Source organism: Aotus nancymaae, unplaced genomic scaffold, assembly GCF_030222135.1.
Source record: "Aotus nancymaae isolate 86718 unplaced genomic scaffold, 86718_ANA_hifiasm-v0.15.2.pri h1tg000009l, whole genome shotgun sequence".
In the NCBI taxonomy this organism is placed as follows: Eukaryota; Metazoa; Chordata; class Mammalia; order Primates; family Aotidae; genus Aotus; species Aotus nancymaae.
Window position 1 is genome coordinate 2,669,451 of NW_026988420.1, and position 21,538 is coordinate 2,690,988.

General features: G+C 38.5%; 1 protein-coding gene across 1 annotated transcript in view; it reads left to right on the forward strand.

Annotated features, from left to right (window-relative positions):
• Nucleotides 1-21,538, forward strand: part of MIPEP (mitochondrial intermediate peptidase) — a 170,045-nt gene that overhangs the window by 35,716 nt on the left and 112,791 nt on the right. Inside the window, exon 10 of the mRNA XM_021677332.2 lies at nt 157-209. Coding sequence (XP_021533007.1) covers nt 157-209 — 53 coding nt within the window. The remainder of the gene's footprint in view (nt 1-156; nt 210-21,538) is intronic.

The window sequence follows — 21,538 nt, forward strand, 5'->3', positions numbered from 1 at the left end:
TTTTCTGCCAAGCTATCAATTTTTTAAGGGATTTTATAAAATTGTTCTGATTTACATGAGCAGTAGCTGGCTTACGTTCTATAAGCTAGCCACGTTGCTGATAAAAACTAGGAAAGAGTCAGAAGCTTTCCTTAACAGTGAATTATTCCATTGTAGGAAGTAATGCCTTGGGACCCCCCCTACTACAGTGGTGTGATTCGTGCAGAAAGGTAAGTTTTTCAAGAAATACCCATACAGGAAGAGGAAGAAGGAAACTAATGTTTATTCAGTACTTGACACATTAATTCTGCAGCTGTTGTCATCCACTGAGTCGCCCACAGTGCCAGCCCTTCCCTGACACCATCCCTTCTGCTGGCCTGGTCTGCTCCACTCACGAACTCTTCAGTGTTTGTATCATTTCCTGGTTTAAAACTCTAGAATCTGGTCCGTCTTCAGCCCTGCCCTTGCGTAGCTTTCAGGTTCTCTTCCTAGGCTGTGAGCATTGCTGGAGTCCTTGTTGTGTCCCGTTGCTGGCCCAGAGTAGGGGCTCAGCATGTGTTTACTGAACCAGTGGAAGAATAAAGCGGTACATGGCATGGTGCTATGTGATTTTCTTATGTTTTCTCATTTTTATTTGGACACATATATTGTCAAGACATTATTGGTCTACCTGGAAGGATATAAATGAAATAAGGATGTAAGGAACTTAAGTTGACTGAAGTACTCCTCTGGCTTCTATATCCTCCTGCGTTTATTTTATTGGAGAAAAGTAGGTATGTCCTTCTCTCCCTACATACACACTAGTTCTGTAATTTTTATATTTGTAAACTCAAGAAATAGGGCTCTTTTCGCAGTGAACACATTTAAAAATGTTTATAGCTCAAGCAACTTTATATACACAATAGGAATTTTTTAAAAAACATCTCAGAAACCAACCCTTTAACAACTTGTTAACATTTTTCTCTTGTAGTTAATTTTTGAGATATGCTGTTTAAGTAGGAGAGTTAAGGTTGTTTTAGGTAATAGCAGAAAAATGTGAGTTTTTTGTTTTTTTCCTCATTAAAGCATACTGGCATGTACTGTGATAATATGGATATTTATTTGGTATTAAGCTTTAAAATATTTTTATTACTATGCATTATTGAAGCATCAAGTAAACCATTGTAGGTACTTCTCCAAAATAAGATGTATTTACTTAATTATTTCTTTCGGCTTTTGTCATAAAAACAGAAAACAATAACTTTCTATGTCCTTTTCTATACCAGCAGGATGAGGTGGCCTAAGATTAATTAGTGTATTAAAGCACTTACTCGCTTAATTTTCATTTATTTTCCTCTCTCTGGGTGCCATCCATTACTGTTGCCAAAACCATTTTTACTTAGAAGATGCAATTGTCTCCTATCCTTTAGTTAAGAATATTTGCTCAGATGGTATTTTTTATTTTTATTTTTTATTAAAAAACTTTTTTTAGAGACAGGGTCTCACTTTGTTGCTCAGGCCAAAGTACATGACGCAGTCGTGGCTCACTGTAGCCTCAAGCTCTTAGGCTCCTGCAGTCCTCCTGCCTCAGCCTCCCGAGCAGCTGGGACTACAGGTGCATACCAACACACCCAGCTGATTTTTAAGTTTTTTTTGTAGAGATATAGGTTCTTGCTGTGTTGCCCAGTTTGGTTAGCTACTATTTTTTAAACATGTATCTTAAATTCAGCGTCAGTCTTCTTTTTAATGAAAACATATAAACTGTTATTCAAAATCTATAATTGGTTATGATAAACAATGAGGATTTAGAATATATTATAGCTTAATGTAAGATACTGTTTCACAAAATTGTTTTCTGGTTGCAGAATTTGAAACTCTGCTCCCTATAGTTGCATTAAAAAATATGATTTCTCTTTTAAAATTTTGTCAAAGATTTGGCTTGATTGTTTGGCGTGTTAAAGATTGTAGCATAAACCAGTAGTAAAATTTGTTAGTACTTCCCATGTTTATATAAAGCATTTGATTTTTGACATTGGATAGTAATGTAAATTGAATATATTTGTTTCTAATTTTTGCTAGTCTCATATTTATTTGGTATTCCTTTCATATCATGTGCCCTGTAACTGATTATTTTAAATAATGCTTTGACCTTAAATTTAAGTGATAGTTTTGTCATCTGTACTCTGTAAACATAGCATGCCCAAATGGTGATTCCAAGGTAGGAGATAGGCAGGACTTCTTTTCTGGTCACAACCTGCTGACTAAAACAGGATCTGGTCCAGACAGGATGAAGTAAAGAAACCAGCCCAGACCAGCAGAGGGCAAGGAAAGGGATCCCTGGCTGCCCTCACTGCTCAAAGACACTCCCACCGGCACCTTGACAGTTTACAAGTTCCATGGCCAGTGACCAGGAAGTTACCAGCCACTTCCTGAAAGTTCTGAATAACCTGCCCTCAGTTTGCATCAACGTACCCCTTAATTTGCATTTAAATAAGAGTGGTATACATACAGCTGCCAGCAGCCCATAAGCATGGCTCTGGGTGCACTGAGGATCTGATTACAACCCACTTTTGTTTTACAGAAAGGAGTATCTCTACTCACATTTATTTGTTCTGATTTTTCTTCCACCCCTGCTCTTCCTCCACAGTTTATCCCAGTCAAACTTCTCTCTGTCTCCCCAGAACCTGTGTCTGGGGAGCCGTGGGTTCCCATTGCCTCCTTTTTTTGTCTTACACACCTGTGACATCTTGCCAGGGGTCTATGAAGCCGCTGAGTCTGCACTAGCCTCATGTAGCTCCTGGCTTTGCTGTGCTAACAGCCTGTGCTACACAATTGACCTGCTAACATCCTCTTCTGGACGTGCTGTGATCTCATATGTGTTAAATGTGTCATGTCAACCATATTTTAAAGTTCTGTAAGAACAAACATTCTGGACGCTCAGTAAATACATATTAATTCATAGCCCTTATTCAAGCTTGTATCTAGACCAGTAACCATGAAAAGCAATCCAGTGATAAGTTTTTTTAGAAAGAAAATGTCATGTTTTTGCATGACGTGTTTGCAGTACTCACTGGTTGATGGAGTCTTCCACCTGCTCGCTGAGTCCTTGAAATCACCAGGTTTATTGGGAACACAGTAAACTGCCAGATCTCCACATGAGGCTTTAGCTTATCTTAATTAAAGTTTTAATACTAATTTATTTATTTGGCTAATAACTCAGTAAAAGAACCAGGAAAAGGGATGCAGAAATGCATCAGAAGAGTTTGTAAGAATCGGGTTTTAAAAATTGATTTTAAGTAGCTTAACAAGGAAATAAGATTGAGTTTTGGTTCAAGGCTTCAATAATCTGGATTGACAAGAGTAGGCTGAGAAGCATAGGTAATGGATGAGAAAAGAAAGGAAAAACATCATAGGTTGGGTTTGAGGGTAGAAGAGTGAAACAATGTAAAGATTTCTAGATCCTTGTTAAATTCATCACTTTTCAAGTAAAGACTTAAATATGTGGCTTGACACAAAATGAAAAATAGAAGGGGCTTCCCTTGATTTGAGGTTTTTTTCAAGTTAACCTCAGGGAGTCTTTTGCTTTTATGTTAAATACTTCAGATTTATCTCAAGTTTTTAATGTTCATTTAAAGAAAAGTAAGAACTTGTTTAGAAGTAGGAGGAGAAATTAACATGTTTTAAAAGTGCCACAGGTTGATCCTGGAAAATACCATAGTGGTATAAATGACTCTCAGCAAGTCTTAAAAAGCAGCTCATTTTTTCCTTTTTAAAGCTTTAGTATAAGATTCTTCATAAAAGAGTAACATTACTGCTTTCAAATATGAAAAGTATATCTGAAATTATTTTATTTGAAATTAAATTTTATTTTTGATTAGGCAGTACATTCACATGGCTCAAAAAATTAACAATTTTTTTTTTTTTTTTTTTTTTTTTTTTTTTTTTTTGAGACGGAGTTTCGCTCTTGTTACCCAGGCTGGAGTGCAATGGCGCTATCTCGGCTCACCGCAACCTCCGCCTCCTGGGTTCAGGCAATTCTCCTGCCTCAGCCTCCTGAGTAGCTGGGATTACAGGCACGCGCCACCATGCCCAGCTAATTTTTTTGTATTAGTAGAGACGGGGTTTCACCATGTTGACCAGGATGGTCTCGATCTCTTGATCTCGTGATCCACCCGCCTCGGCCTCCCAAAGTGCTGGGATTACAGGCTTGAGCCACCGCGCCCGGCCATCAATGTTAAAAAGTAGAACACTCATCTCTGAGACCTCTGCCCCAGAAGTCATCACTTTTAAGTTGTTTAATGTATCCTTCCAGTGTTTGGGTTTTGTTTTTAATGCTTTGGGGATTAAAACACTGTTTCTTTTCTGTAAGTAATGAATTTCAGTATTTCGTTGATTTCGGTGCTATTTTTGTTTGTTTGTTTTTTGTTTTTGAGACAGAATCTTCCTCTGTCACCGAGGCTAGAGTGCAGTGGCGTGATCTAGGCTCACCGCAACCTCTGCCTCCTGGGTTCAAGCGATTCTCCTGCCCCAGCCTCCCAAGTAGCTGGGATTACAGGCATGCACCACCACACCCAACTAATTTTTGTATTTTTAGTAGAGACAGGGTTTCACCATTTTGGCCAGGCTGATCTCAAACTCCTTGTCTCAAGTGATCTGCCTGCCTCAGCCTCCCAAAGTGCTGGGATTACGGGCATGAGCCACCACACCCTGCCAATTTTGGTGCTATTTTTAAATTAAGATATCATTGGGAAATGGATTTCAGTGTTGTCTATTTCTTGCTAAGATATAATCTTAAAACCTCAAGAGCATTCACTTGAAATAAGGATGTTTTATGTTTTAAACTATTCAAAAAATAGGCTTTCACAAAAGGACTTCTTTTTGATGTGGGAAATTAATATGCTTTGTTAGTATAGGCTTAGTGATCTTGGTGCTTTTACATTTTTAAAAATTAACCTTTATTAGGAAAACTTTCAAAATAAACAGAAGTAGCTAGGTTCAGTCAAAAGGAAAAAGAATAAAAAAATTGTTTAAGAAAAAAATGAACAGAAAACAAGTAGAAAGAGCAATATAAGTAACCTCTGTGTATTCATCTCCCATATTCTACAATTGTCAAGATTTTTCTATATTTGCTTCATCGATCTCTTAAAATTTTCTTTTTTCTTACTTTGCTCCTGTTTTCCTTCTTCCCTCCCTGCTTTCCTCCCTTTCTGTTTTCTCATTACTCAAGTACAGGGTTACCTTCTGAGAAATGCATCGTTAGGCAGTTTTGTCACTGTAATCTTAGAGTGTGCTTACACAAACCTAAGGGTAGATAGCCTACTACACACGTGCCTGTGCTCTCTGGTATAGCCTGTAGCCTGCATAGCATGTTACCATACTGAATCTGTAGGCAGCTGTAACACAATGATAAGTGTATGTGCATCTAAACATGTCTAAACATAGAAAAGGTACAGTGAAAATAAGGCATAAAAGATAAGAAATGGTACACCTGTATAGGGCTCTTACCACTACTGGAGTGAGTCCGTGAGTGAGTGGTGGGTGAATATGAAGGCCTAGGACATTACTGTGCACCATTATAGATTTTAGAGACACTGTACACTTAGACTACACTACAGTTATAGAAAGATATGTTTTACCTTATAAACTTTTTAGGTTTTAAAAATGTTTAGATACTTTTGTAATAATATTTACTTGAAACAAATACATCATGTAGCTGAACAACAATATTTTCTCTTTTTTTAATCCTAACTCTACAAGCTTTTTTCTATTAAAATTTTTTTTGTACTTTTTAAACTTTTTTGTTATAAACCAAGACACAAACACACACATTAGCCAGGGCTTACACAGGGTCAGGATCGTCAACATCACTGTCTTCCACCTCCACATCTTGTCCTACTGGAAGGTCTACTGGGGAAATAACAGCCATGGAGCTGCCATCCCCTGTGATAACAATGCCTTCTTCTGGAATCCCTCCTGAAGGACCTGCCTGAGACTCTTTCACAGTTTACTTTTTTTAATAAGTAGAAGGAGTACACCAATAATGATAGAAAGGATAGTTAGTAAATACATGAATCAGTAACATAGTCGTTTATTAAGTACTATGTACTGTACCTAATTGTATATGTTAAGCTTTCATAGACTGGCAGCACAGTAGTTTTGTGTTCACCAGTGCAGTGCCTTGTACTCTGACATTATGACAGCTACAGTGTTACCAGGCAATATAAATTTGTCAGCTCCATTATAATCTCAAGGGACCACTCCCTGTAGCATGTGTGGTTCATTGTTGGCAGAAGTGTTGTTACCTGGCTGATGACTACTTTAAAGGACATCCTCGCCCTCATGACATCTCAGTCTTACACATTTATTATGTACTTCTGAAAAACATGAACATCTTACATAACTACTGTATCATTATTACCTAATAAAAATTTAATAGCAATGTGTTGGCATCATTTAATATCTAGTCTCTATTCATATTTCCTTGGTAGTATCAAATCAGCTTTTTTCCGAGGTAGCTTGTTAGTATCAGGACCCAAACAAAGCCTCCACATTCTCTTGGCTTTTCTGTCTCCTGTCTCCTACTTTAGAGCAATTCCCCATGCCTCATGCTCTTCTCACTCCTTTTTTTCATATATCAGCAAGAGTTGTTGAAAAGACCAGGCCATTTGTCCTACAGAATTTCCAACTTTCTGGGTTTATCTGTGTGCTTCCTTGTGGCATGATTCCACCAGTTCCTCTCTTCCTATCATTCCTGCAAGCTGGATGTTACATATAATGACTTACTGTTAAATATTTGCCATTTTTGGCATGGACACCCATAGGTGATATTGTATACTTTGTGTCACATCACATCAGAAGATGTGAAATAGCCGGGCATGGTGGCACATGTCTGTAATCCCAATGACTCAGAGGCTGAGGTGGGAGGATCTCTTGAACCCCAGAGTTCAAGGCTGCAGCAAGTTAGGATCATGCTGCTGTACTCCAGCCTGGGCGATAGAGTGAGACTCCCTCTCTCAAAAAAAAAAAAAAAAAGACACGAAATATTTGCCCACCGAGGGTGATGTGTGATGTGAAGATGGACCCGTAGATAGACCGATGCCAACATGATCTCTGCAGTCTGCAGTGAGGGATTCCCTCTCAACTAGAAGGGGATCTGTGTGGCGTTACAGGCAACATGGAAACATCAGTTTTCCCTCAGTCATTTACCCAGTGGCTTTAACACCCATCAATAGTCCTCGTCTGAGTCAGTCATTCTTTTTAATCACCAATTTTCAAAATAAGAATTCATTTTAATAGTTTTCTGAACTGGTGACAAAAGAGTATTTTCTGGCTTTGTCTTTGTAAGGTGTCATTATAAACTAATGAGATTCCATTGATTCAATGTGTTTCAGTCCATTCCAGTCATTTTGGAGGGATGCCAAATTTGTCATAACTTGGCCAATTGCACTGAAAAGTTTTAATACCTTGATTTTCAATTCAGTCTTTGAGCAGCTTGTTGAGTGAGACTCAAAATACCTGTGTTTATTATTCCCAGTTGAGTTTAAGAACCAGTTGCTACATCCCTGCAGGACAAAAAAGGGATGGTGACTTCAGTTCTGAGCCAGGATCATCTGCGACCGGGAGAAAGGTCTGAGGATGGAGTCTGTCGCTGGACTCAGTAATTAGAAGAGGGTTGGAAAAGCTCTTTGGGCAAAGCGAATGGCCATCTGGCCACTTCCCTTTCATCATTTTCCATAAGGCTCTGGGGGCGAAAATCCCTGCCTATTTCCCTTTCTGCTGCTGTCACTTGCTCCTTCTCACTAGGTTTTCATTCCTCCCTGTCCCAGGTCTGACATGTACCCTCTCTTACAACATTTGCACATCTGTTCTGTTCTCCCTAAAGCAAGATGCAGCACATAGGCGTTATTTTTGGTTATTCTTTCTTAGTATTCAATTTTAGACATGGCTATTTGATTTCACATTTTGATAGCAGCTTAAGAAGCTGAATGAGACACTTGCATTAGAGGTCTCCTTGCTGTAGTAACATTTGGCCCCAGCCTCTGTGGTGAGAGTTCTGTCATCTAGTGGCACATCAGCATGGTGTCATCTTCTCTCCCTAAAGTCAGACTTACTGGTTCACTTTCCTAATCTCTAGAATGATAATGGAATTGTACTGTCTTTATTTAGCTTTGATTCTGTTAACCACAGTTTCCAGTGAACTGTGCTGCTGATTTGCACTATTAATGAAAATTGTTTCCTGGTTATCAGGAAGTTTGGCTGAAGCAATTTTCTTGCCACTAGCTTCAGAAGTCAAGATAGAACAAATTTAGCAATGGTAGATTCTGTATAAAATAGGGTGAAAGGTCTTTGCAGTTCTGTATAATTACCTGAAAGGCACAGGTTTCTAGTATCATTCAGTTCCTTTACTGCTACCTTCTCTATTTAACCAAATAAAACAGTAGCTCTTCCTGTGCTTTTCAAGACAGCATTTCACATTTCAAAATGTCATCCAACTATAACATAAGAATTATAGTTGGTCATTCCTGATGCCAAAACACAGTTTCATTTGCCTTCGATCAAGTTAAAAATAGTTTATCTGACAGTATTGTCACATGCTCTGTTCTTTACAAGTGTGCATTTTTTCCTTGCCCACATGTGCCCTCTGGCAGGCCATCTTGTCCATTCTGTAACGAGCCTCTGTGGGCATTTGCCGTTTGATGCACATGTTCTCTGTCACATTTGCTCTCACTCACTGAATAGACTAAGGTAAGACTGAAGCTATGTTTACCTGCAGTTTCAACATGGATTCTCTGACTGTACTAAATTGTGTTTTATATTTTCACTAGGTTTGAGGCCATGGTATTTGGACGTAACATCCAAGTTCTTTCTTTACCTGAATTCCAGGTGCATCAGAGATTGAAATATAAGTCTGACTCATAGGTGTGTTTCATAAATACAGTCAGTGATCCATTGATTATTTTTTAAATTCAAATTACAATGATGAATTCTTCAGTTGAGAGTCTCTTCTTGACTGATATTTCTGTGCTTATTTCAATCATAATTCGCATTGGATGAAGATTAGATGAAGATTTTGATACATTGCTAAATTCTAATGCTCTTAATTTACGAGACCTAATTATATTTATACCATTGTATCATGTTGATAGTTGTATGTTCTGGTTCTTTGAAAACTGAAAATTTGCAAACTCATAGGTAGCATATTTTAAACCAGAATAGCAGAGTGTTTATTAGACTTCATTCAGCACCTGTAGCGGATAACATAATTTTCTTCCTCTTTCTTTCTTCAGAGGAATCAAAGATTTCTAGAGATCCCTTACTTCTGGGTCCAGATCCGTGGAATTCTTTACAAAAAAATAGTCATAAAACTTTTGTAAAACTATAGAAGAGTCTGAGCTGGTGGCAGGGATGGCACTGAAGCCAAATCCTCAAAATGCATGCTAAGCTCTGTTCTCTGCTGGTTGTGGCTCTGCTGTGCTGTGAGGTTCTCTGTGCTGCCCGCGGTGCTTCCCACTGTCTTGGGTCTCTAGATGAGAAAGGAAAAGGTTCTCATGTGTAGATAAGGAAGCTGAGGATGGAGATGCTGTGATCCATTGTTCACAGGCCGGCCTCCGCCTGGAAGTGCTCTGCTGGGCAGGCGGAGCCACGTGCTGAGCCTGGCTTGGAGGGCCATAGTGGGGCCTGTGACCACTGAAACGCCCTCTGTGCATGTTTTTTCACTCTGTGTTAAAGCCGTGAGCTGAGAGCATAGCAGTCACAGCCACTTCACTGAGAGGTCACGTGGGACTGCTCCTTGGGGCCCCTCAGATGTGGGTTGGAGCTGCGGAAAACACCCTGTAGCTTTCTGAATCTCTTCTACCCTCTCTGGACCTCTCCTCTCTGGCTCTTGTTCAGGAGAGAAGTAGCTTGCATTTGGTGAGAGTCACTGAGGGTGTGGAGGGGCCTGTAGTCTCACTCTGGATGGCTGAGGCAGCTGAGTGAGGACTAAGGCACTGGTACTTGCTTGAGCTTGTCTGCCCTATTTGCTTGAATCCCCTTGGGCCTTTGCTATCCTCCTCCTTCCCCCTCGAGTGCCCTCCCTTTCTTCCAGGAGCCTCATCTTTCCAGGTGCACTTCAAATGCTGCCTCTTCTTTGTAGTTCTCTCTATTCCTCCCCTTCCCAGCTTCTCCCCTCTGGCAGGTGGAACTGACCACAGCCTCATCTTTGAGCCAATGCCTTGTTTACACTGCTCCTCTGCCCCGATCACTTGGATTTGTGGTTCATTATGGTTACAGTGTGTTCATCTTTCTACACTGAGGAGTTGTCAGGCAGGCACATGGCAGGTGATTAATGAAAGTTTACTGCATTGACACAGCTTCTTTACAGGGTGTTGCATTTCTTTTTAGAGGTAAGGGCAGCTTTGGGGAGTAGAAGGAAACTGGAATAGGAGTAGAAAACACTGGGTTTAATCTTGTCCCTGTCCCTGTCTCTGTCTAACAGCAACAATAGTGCCTATAATTTACTGTGTGCCTGCTTTTCTCCAGAACCATGCCAGATTCATTGCATGCGTTTCTGTAATTGTTAATGGAGGCTGGAAAGTATTCCCATTTTCCTAGTAAGGAAACTGAGGCTTCAAAAACCTAAGTAATTTTCTCAAAGCATGGAACCAGTGAGAAATGGTATTTTCAAACTCAGGGCTCTTTTTTTTCCACCTTTTTTTTGAGATGGAGTCTCGCTCTATAGCCTAGGCTAGAGTGCAGTGGCACGATCTCAGCTTACTGCAACCTCCACCTCCCAGGTTTCAGTTCAAGCAATTCTATGTCAGCCTCCCAAGTAGCTGAGATTACAGGCAAGAGCCTCCATGCCCAGCTAATTTTTGTATTTTTTAGTAGAGATGGGGTTTCACCATGTTGGCCAGTCTGGTCTTGAACTGCTGACCTCGTGATCTGCCCACTTCGGCCTCCCAAAGTGCTGGGAGCCACTGCGCCCAGCCCCAGGGCTCTTTCTTGTATTCCAGATTGCCTTAGACTGTCACAAGCCTCTTTGAATCTGAGTTTCCACAAGTAAAACTACTAATAATTCTGATAATAATTCTTGTTCCACCTGTGTCACAGAATCATGTAAGGAATAAGGAGATTCTTGATTCTTGATGTGAAAGTGCTTTGCAAATTGTCAAACACCAAGACGATATACAAACCATTACAGATCTTGCTTCACGAATTATTCTATCATAATCACCATCTCTTCCTTTGTATTAGCTTCTTCCCTTTTGCCTGCCGACCTGCTAAGATATCTCTTATTTTACAACACAAATAATTACCCCTCTGACTCTTGGAGAGACTGGTACTCTCATTTTTTTCCTGCCAAACTTCCCCCAGCACTGCTGTCTCCTGGATTCTTCCTCTTTCTAATCACCACAGTCTGGCTTATAGGCCTATCAGTCTACTCAGATAGTGTTTCCAGGTATCAGCCGCCTGCCAGTCATGAAATTCAGTAATTTGTTGTACTGCTCAACATCCCTGATGTCTGCAGTTTTCTCTGTTTGGGTTTTTTTTTTTTTTTTTTTGGCTTGGATTTGAGATCCTAATATCTGCAGTTTTTGACAGTGCTTTCCATGTTCAGTTTCTTAAAATTCTTTCTTCAGCACATACCCTCACACTTTTGGTTCTCTACTTTTTATCACCACACTTATTTCTCTTTTTACGTCTCTAAATTGGTGGTTCTCAATCTTTGTTCACTTTTAAGCTGCCATAGGAGTGAACTCAGGGATGTAGTGTCCTCATTGTGACCAGTAGCTCCTCCCTCTTCCGTCTGACTCTCTAAAGCATTTTGGGAAATGTGTATAAGAATGAATGATACAATTACTGTGCTTCCTTTAGTACTTGCTTTAACTTGTATCACTTATTTATGAAAAGCTTCAGTACCTCAGCCAAACAAAGATGTGCCCTCCTGATGATTTTTTCAATTTCCATGCTGTTATCATGCAATTATAAAGGGCGGTCTTCAGCCTTCTACTAAGTTATTCTGATAGCCTTGGGAGGGTTACTTACTGTCTTGTAAACCTGTTTAATCCATTGTAACATAGGAGTGACAGTATTACCTTAAATGATTGTTTTTGCTGTTAAATGAGATACATATAAAGGGCTTAGCCCACTGTCCTAGTGAGTACTCACCAAATGTTGGTTGCCATTAACATCATCATCATCATCATCTGGTAGTGATAGTTTTCTGTTTGTAGATTTAATTTAGGGAAAATGGACATATTTGCTATATAGGTCAAACATCCCTAACCTGAAATGCTCCAAAATCCAAAACTTTTTGAGTGCCAACATGACACCACAAGTGGACCTCATGTGACAGATTACAGTGAAAATACAGTTAAAATTTTGTTTCATGCACAAAATTATTTAAAATATTATGTAAAATTACCTTCAAGCTATGTGTATAAGGTGTATATGAAACATAAATAAATTTCCTGTTTAGACATAGGTCCCATCCCCAAGATACCTCATTATGTATATGCAGATTTTCTAAAATAAAAATTAAAAAAATCCAAAATCCAAAACATATCTTCTCCCAAGCATTTCGGATAAGGGATACACAAACTATATTGAACTTTCTTTTGCTATAATGATTGTGAATTTTTGCATTTTAAACTGGCCTACATAGATAGCACTGCCAGAATAATCTTCTAAAGCACAGGATTTTGTCATTTCTCTCCTCTTCATCCTTACTACTAATAGCAGCTGTTCCCACACTGTATGCATTCTGGGGATATCCAGTAAACAGTGGCAAAATAAAGGCCATATCTCTATTCTTCTCTCAGCAAAATTAAGAAAAAGAGCATCAATATATCTATATATATAATAACAAGACAGATCAGGAGGGCAAGGCAGGAGGAGGGGAATCAGTAAATATTATCTAAAATTGCTAAACCAATAAATAAATAGTTTAAATTTAAATTGCTAAACCAATAAATATTGTTTATTTTAAAACCAATAGAGACCCGCCTCTATCAAAAGTACCAAAATTAGCCAGGCATGGTGCTGCACACCTATAATCCCATCTACTAGGGTGGTGGAGGCAGGAGAATCGCTTGAACCCGTGAGATGGAGGTTGCAGTGAGCTGAGATCATGCCACTGCACTCTTGCCTGGGTGATAGAACAAGACTCCATCTCAAAAAAAAAAAAAGCAATAGAGAGTCTATAAGCTAAAATATAAACTAGAAATATCAATAAGATACTAAATTATTAGAAAGAAAAAGAAAATGCAGCATACATAGCCAAAGAAAGAAAATAAAGGAAGCATTAAAAAAAAATAACAGAATTACATTGGCAAGGGTGAGGTCACTAGGTATTTTCACACACTGTTGGTAGGAATGTAAGTTAGAACAACTTTTTTTGGAGGATAAGTTGGAAATACCTATCAAAAAATTTAAGATCTCATATTCTTTGCAACAATGTCATTTCTTCAGTTTATTTTATGGATAGGCTTGGGTGGGTGTGATAAAGATATTCACTATGGCATCACTTAAACAGATTAACAGCAGCTTACTGTCAGTTAAAAGGAACAGAGGCAGACCAAGGCAGGGAAGTGAGCTCTGGGTGTGGCAGCCATAACAAGATGCATTTTCGGTAGAGAGGTTAAAATCAATAATAAAACCGATGAAAAGTTTGGGCTCCTTTAATATCCCCGTGTGTGGGAAAGTCCAAACGATGTCAGTGATCAGATACTTCCCCCATTGATACTTCAGGCTGACATTGACCTTGCCTCCTCTGCCCACGTACAACACAGCAGGAGATGCATGAAGTAATTTTTGTCGTGTGTTTGCTGTGGACAACTCTGCACCCATGAAAGAAAACAGGATAGAGCTTTATATACTGAATTGGAAAGTATTTCAAATTATATTTTTATGAGAAATATATGTGTAAAAAATACATATCATTTATATATTTTTATGTTAAATGAAATTACAAGATAGTATGAATGGTATGATTCTATTTGTACCAAAATAGTTTTATGTATACATAAAGTTTAGATGCATGAACTTCTGAGAATGTGCATAGGGAATGCCTGGAAGGATACACAAGATATTTACCTCTGGGGGTGCGCATAGTGAGCCAGGGGACAAGACGGTGTACTTTTTGCCCATTGTCATTATTATTGAGGTGTTTTTATTTTAAAACAGGGAGTTTATAAATTCATTTCTTCCCAGTCAAAAATTTTAGGGTAATAACATTTGCTTTTCAGCATTCACAATGATTTCATTTACTGCATACAAATTGAAGTTGTATGCAGAATATTATATAAATTTATATTCTTAAATTTTTTTTCAAAGATAAATTATTTCCTTAAATTTTACCTAACATATATGGGTGTAATGGTCATTGGGTAAGTCAGTAAATATTTGTCGGTTATGGCTTAGTAAAATAAGCTGTGTTGTCGCTAGCTTTACTGTGTTTCTTTTCCATAAAAATAAATGTTATGTGTTCATTATAATCTTAAGAAGGGTATAATTTTAATATGTAAAGTTTCTTTTTATTCTCCTTTATTTTTGTGTTGATTTTTATTATCTAGCAACAAAAAAGTGAATTGCTTTTTATAATCAAGTTACCTAGTTAGAGCACTATGTAGTTAAGTTTTATTTCTGTTTCTTCATGTTCTGTGGTTTGAGCTTGACTTTTTGATTTCATTCTTTAAGGTCAGTCTGGTCTGATTCAATGTCATAACAGATAAATGACTTATTTATTTTCCTCAAAACAGACAGTATCTTATTTTATTTTATTTTATTTATTTGTTTATGAGGTGGAGTCTAGCTCTATTGCCTAGGCTGGAGTTCAGTGGTGCGATCTCTGCTCACTGCAACCTCCGCCTCTAGGGGGCAAGTGATTCTCCTGCCTCAGCCTCCTGAGTAGCTGGGATTACAGGCACCTGGCACTATGCCCAGCTAATTTTTGTATTTTTGGTAGAGACGGGGTTTCACCATATTGACTAGGCTGGTCTGGAACTCCTGACCTTAAGTAATCTGCCGCCTCAGCCTCCCAAAGTGCTGGAATTATAGGAATCAGTCACTGCATCTGGCTTTGTTTTAATATTTTTTCATTTACCCAAACAAATGTGTTTTGATGAGACAAGGATGCCATCCCCCAAATAAATCCCTTCTGAATACCAATAGTCCTTATGACCGTCGTTCTAATGTGAAAATCTGTGCTATGTATCCTACAAAAGATCATTTTTAAGGCCGTTAAATTCAAAAGGTGGCTAATATATTATTAGGACAATTTCAGTTATCATTGACAGAAACTAAGTTCAGACTATCTTAAGCAGAGGAGAGAAATCACTAACTGACATGAAATAAAGAGTCTAGGGGTAGTTCAGAGACATTTGCATCCAAGGTATAGGAGTACTCAGATTGGCCAGGCCAAGGTCAAGTGAGTGCTCCTGCAACTGGTGGGTTGTCTAAGTGGTCAGTGCTGCTCCAACAGCAGAGGCTTTCTGTGATCGAGAGAGCAGCCAGAGGGATTCTGTAATTAGTAGAACAGTGTGCACAGGGTTCAGCTTCTCCTCTTCCTCCTCTTCTCCTCATCAGCATGATTAATATTTATTGAGTTACTCATATTGAGTATTGAATATAATGTGCACTTTTCTGAGAACTTCACAGGCGTTAGCTCGTTTAAACTTTGCAACCACAGGCAGGTGTTTTTTTTCTCTATAGTCACAGATGACCAAGCTGAAACATGGTGAAGGACCTAATTGGCTCAGAATCACACAGTAAGTGGTAGAGGCTGCTCTCAGACTCCAGGCTTCTAGTTCCAACTCAGTGCTCTTAATCAGCACTCATTTATGATTCTAGACATAGAAACTTTTCCCCATCCGTAAGTGTCACTACATGATGTAGTGAAACTATCCGACATTCTAGAAAAAGGTTCTTCCTTCCTAGCCAAAGCCTGTCCAGGTGGAGCACACAGAGGCAAACAGGGCAGGGTGGGAAGTTGCTCCGGGAGCCGCAGAGCAGCGCAGCTCCCTCCTGCAGGAGGTCATATTAACACTGTTGCCCAGGTCCCTTTGCTTTTCAGTCTAATATTCTGGTTTGCGCCTGCTACTTAGAAACACTTTCTGGAACTCAGGTCCACCAGTTTATCTGTTCTTCCAGCCCCTTCGAGTTCCCTGATTTCTTAGGGGCCACTCTCTCCCATGGGTGACCTTGGTTTCAGGTCCTGATTGCTCATGTTACTGCCCAGGATAGTTCTAAGTGGACACCACTGGGCAGACACAGTAGCCTTTGGCATTCTTGATCATTTCCTTTCCCCTCCTAAGAAAGCGTGTGTTTATTGTTCACTTTTAAATATCATCTGTCCTAAAAATCAAAAACCAAGAGACATCTGGCTAAGATTAACAGGAACCAAATGTTCCCTCCTACATACACAGAAGAAAGAATCTAACAGCATGGACTAGACAATAATTTTCAGACATAGGACAACTGTCAGTGCAAGTGGGTGATCTCTGAAAGAAAGGAAACAAACTAATGAGCCCTACCTTGCCCTGGCTGACTCTCTGGAGGAATTTCCAAATTTACAGCCAAAGGCTGGAGCTGCAAATAGACCGTGCTAGAGTAGAGACGGAAGCTGGGAGAGCTTGGAGGTCAAGCAGGCAACAGTGCACAGGACAAAGTCACAGAGAAGGCTGCATACTGCGAGGGCTCTGGAAATTGGAAGAACACCCTCTTGAGTTTTCACTTGAATCCTGTTGAGAGCCTTGGCAATGGGAAATAATGTGAGGCTGAGGCGAGAACTACATTGGAGGAGCCAGGGAGCAGTCACAGTTGCTTACACAGGGTTGCAAGGATTTGTGTGCCCATCAGCCGTATTGCAAAATCATGATAATTTTTGGACTGTCAGAGCACTCAGAAGGATACTGTTATCATTAGTGGGGCAAAACTAGGCCTGAAGTTGCTCTGGGCCCTTGTAAGAAAGCGTAAAAGTAAGCCTCTTATGCGTGATTTCCCAACGATGGCACTATTGACTTCTTTTTGTGTTTTTTTTTAATTGACTTCATTTTAACAAAAATTAATAGATTTTATTTTTCAGAGAACTTTTAGGTTTATAGAGAGAATTTCCATAAATCACTACTTCCCCCTCACAGTTTTCCCTTTTATTAACAGCTTTCATTACTATGGTACATCTGATACATTTGATAATATTAATTAATTAAAGTCCGTAGTTTTCATTACAGCTCACTCTGTGTTGAACACTCCATGGGCTTTGACAAATGAAGAATGACATGTATCTTTCATGATACTGTCATGGAGTACTTTCCCTCCAAAAAATCCCCTCTGCTCCACCTATCTATTCTTGTTCCCCAGCCCCACTGCTGGTGCCTGGGAACCATTGCTCTTCTACTGTCTCCATAGTTTTGCCTTTTCTAGAATGTCATACAGTAGGGATCCTAGAATAGGTAGCTTTATTCAAATTGGCGTCTTTCATTTGCATTATACATTTCAGGTTTCTCCATGAAATGTTATGGCTTAATAGCTCATTTGTTTGTATTGCTGACTAATATTTCATAGTTTGGATGTACCACAGGTGGTTTATCCTTTTACTCATTGAAGGACATCTTGGCTGCTTCAGGTGTTTAAAAATTATGAATAAAGCTGCTACAAACATTCATGTGCAGGTTTTGGTGTAGACGTGTTTTCAACTCATTTAGTTAATATGAAGGAGCACAATTGCTGGATTTAGGGTAAAAGTATGTTTGGTTTTGTAAGAAACTGCCAAACTGTCTTCCAAAGTGGCTGTACCATTTTACGTTCCCACCAGCAGTGAATGACAGCATTTATTGCACTACGTCCTTGTCAGCATTTAGTGTTGTCAGTGTTTTGGATTTTAGCCATTCTCACAGGCACGTGGTGGTAGCTGCTTGTTGTTTTGATTCGTAATTCCATAATGACATACGACATTATGTATCTTCACACGTGTATATTTGCCATTTGTAGATCTTTATTGGTGAAGTGTCTGTTCCTGCCTTTTGTCTTTATCTTTTCATCTTCTTAACTGGTTTTTGAAGAGCAGAAGTTCTTAATTTTAATGAAGTCTAGCTTATCAATTTTTTATCCTGGGTTATGCTTTTGGTTGTAAAATGCACAACTAGATGCACAACTAAAAAGTCATCACCAAACCCAAGATCACCCTAGATTTTCTCCTGTTTTATTTTCTAGGAGTTTTACAGTTTTACGTTTTACATTTTGGTTTGTGAGCCATTTTGAGTTAATTTTTGTGAAAGGTATAAGGTCTTTGTCAAAATTTACTTATTTTTGCATGTGGATGTCCAGTTCTAGCACTATTTGTTATGAAGACTGTCTTTTCTGCATTGAATTGCCTTTGCTCCTTTATCAAAAATCTGGATAATATTGAGTCTTGTTATCCATGAACGTATAATCTCTCTCCATTTATTTAGACCTCCTTTGACTTCTTTCTTTAGGGTTTTGTAGTTTTCATCATATAGCTCGCACACAGTTTTTGTTAGAATAATACAGATTTCGTTTTAATGCTTATATAAAAGGTATTGTGTTTTAAATTTCACATTCCAGTTGTTCATTGCTGATCAATAAGAAAGCCCTTGACTTTTTTATGTTAACATTGTATCCTGCAACTTTGCTATCATTGCTTGTTAGTTCCAGGAGGTTTTTGGTCAGTACTTTGGGATTTTCTACATAGGTAATTATGTCATCTCCAAACAGACAATTTAATTTTTTTCTTCCCAATCTCCATCACTTTTATTTTCCTTTCTTGGCTAATTGCATTACCTAGGCCTTCCAGTATGGTCTTGAATAGGAGTGATGAGAAGGAATATCCTTGCCTTGTTCCTGATCTTAGCAGGAAAGCATCTAGTTTTCCTTCATTAATTATGTTATTAAATGTAGGTTATTTTGTAGATGTTCTTACCAAGTTCAGAAAGTTCTTCTTGTTTGCTGAGAGTTTTTATCTGAATAAGTGTTAGATTTTTTTAAAATGCTTTTTATGAATCTATTGATACAATTTTTCTTCAGCCTGTTGATGTGATGAATTACCTTAGTTCATTTTCAAATGTTGGAACAGCCTTGCATGCCTGAAATAAAGCCTAGTTGGTCGTGGTGTGTAATTCTTTTATACATTGTTATGTTTCATTTGATAATATTTTGTTGAGAAAATATTTTTGCATCTGTGTTCATAAGAAATAGTCTGTAGTTTTCCTTTCTTATAATGTCTTTGTCTGGCTTTGGTATTAGGGTAACGCTGACATCATTTAAGGAGTTAGGAAGTATTCCCTCTGCTTCTGTTTTCTAGAAGAAATTGTAAAGACTTGACATAATTTCTTACTTAAATGTTGGTAGAACTCACCAAACATCTGGGTCTGTTGCTTTCTGTTTTAGAAAGTTACTAATTATTAATTAACTTCTTTGATATAGGCCTATTTATGTTATCTCCTTCTTGCATGAGTGTTGGTAATTGTCTTTCCAGGACGTGGTTCATTTCATGTAGGTTATAAAATTTGTGGGCATAGAGTTGTTGATAGTGTTTCTTAATTTTCCTTTTAATGCCCCGTGCGATCAGTAGTAATGTTCCTTTTTCATGTCTGATATTAGTAATATGTCTTCTCTTTCTCTCCTTTTTTAAAGTTAACCTAGCTAGAGGCTTAACAGTTTTATTGATATTTTCAAAGAACTTGCTTTTTTAAAAGTAGTATTTTATAATACAACAAAGTATTTCCAATTCTTCGTTCCAGACCCTTGTAACATCACTGGCATACATCTCGCTGATCCATAAGATATTACTATAACTAATGTATTGTTGCTATTATTATTTTTAGGAAAAAATGTGATCTGTTAGATTACTTAAGGATAAGAAAACAAGATTTTGTTTTATCTTCACATATTCCTTCTCTAATGCCCTTTATATAGATACAAATGTCTGACCTATTTCATTTTCTTCCTTTCTGAAGAACTTCTTTTAACATTTTTTTTCAAGGCAAATCTACTAGTGACACATTCCCTCAATTTCTGTCTAAGAAATTCTTTATTTTCCCACTTTGGAAGGAAAATTTTACCGCACACTCTTCTTACTCTCATGGTTTCTGAAGAGAAGGCTGATGTGATTCTTATTCTAGCGCCTTTATAGGTAAGGTGATTTTTTTTTCCTCCAAAGTCTTAGATTTTTTTTTTCCTTTGTCTTTGATTTTCTGCAGTATAAATATAATTTACTTTGATATATTTGGGAGAGGTGAATTTATACCACCTGGTGTTCTCTGATTTTTTTTGGATCTGTGGTTTGGTGTCTGTATTTAGTTTGGATTCGTTGGAAACTTTTCAGCCATTGTTACTTCCTTTTTCTTTCTTCTCTCTCTGGTATTCCCATTATGTGTCCATTACACTTTTGTAATTGTCCTGCAATTATTGGATGATCTCTTCTGTATTTTTCATTCTTTTTCTCTTTGCATTTTAGTTCTGGAAGTTTCTATTGACATTTCTTCAAGCTCCCTGATTCTTACCTCAGTTGTGTCCACTCTACTGATGTGCCTGTCAAAGGCCTTCTTCATTTTCCTTGCAGTGTGTTTGATTTCTAGCATTTTCTCTTGATTCTTTCTTAAGTTTCCATCTTTCTGTGTACATTGCATATCTGTGCTTGAATGTTGTCTACTCTTCCCCTCTGGAGCACTTAGCATATTAATTGTAGTTGTTTTAAATTGACAGTCTGAAATTCCAGCATCTCTGCCACATCTGAGTCTGGTTCTGGCGCTTACTGTCTCTTCAAACTGTGTGTTCTTTTGTCTTTTAATGTGCCTTGGATTTTTTTGTTAAAACCTAGACATGATGTACGCATTAGGTAGAAGGAATTGAGGTAAATAGGTCTTCAGTGGGAAATTTTATGTTTTTCTAGGGATTAGGCTGTGTTACTGCAGTAGCTGTGGTGTCAGAGGCTAAGCTTTTGTCTAGTGTCTCTTGTTTTTGTCTCCTCTCCTGTCTTTAAGTTTCCCTAGAGACTTCTTAAATCAGATCTGAATGGTGCAGTTCTTTCAGCTGTATTTCCTGTTGTTACACAGGAGCATTATCGATGGTGTGGTAGAGTGTGGAGACAGGGGTTGCGTTCTGTAACCCCGTGATCAGATCTCAGTCCCTGGGCTGTGACCTTCACAAGTGCTTCTCCATTCTTCCCTCCCTCCTTAGGTGAGACATAACACTAGAGGGGGCTTGGGTTGGTGTTTCCCTTCCCACAGGCTGGTTAGGCTTTGTAAAGTAGTTTTTTTTGAGGATCTTATTAAGAAAAACTGAATGCTTTGGCGGAAATAAAAATGGTTATTTTTTCCTTCTTGATGGGAACATGAGAGAATTTTTATTGATCTTAACGATGAGAACTTGTTGTAGGACTTCTGAAGGTGAAACTCATAAAAGGGTGGGATTCCCTGTAAGATTGGGCACCCCTGAAGCTTTTAACTCTCAAAGCTGCCCCCTCCCAGCCTTCAGCAATTTGCCAATTACGGTTTAAACTTTCTTGCCTTGGTAGTAGTTTCTGTGGGAGGTTTCTGCTCTGGTAAGTTGTGAGTCTCTGTGTCTGCCTGCCTGTCTTTCC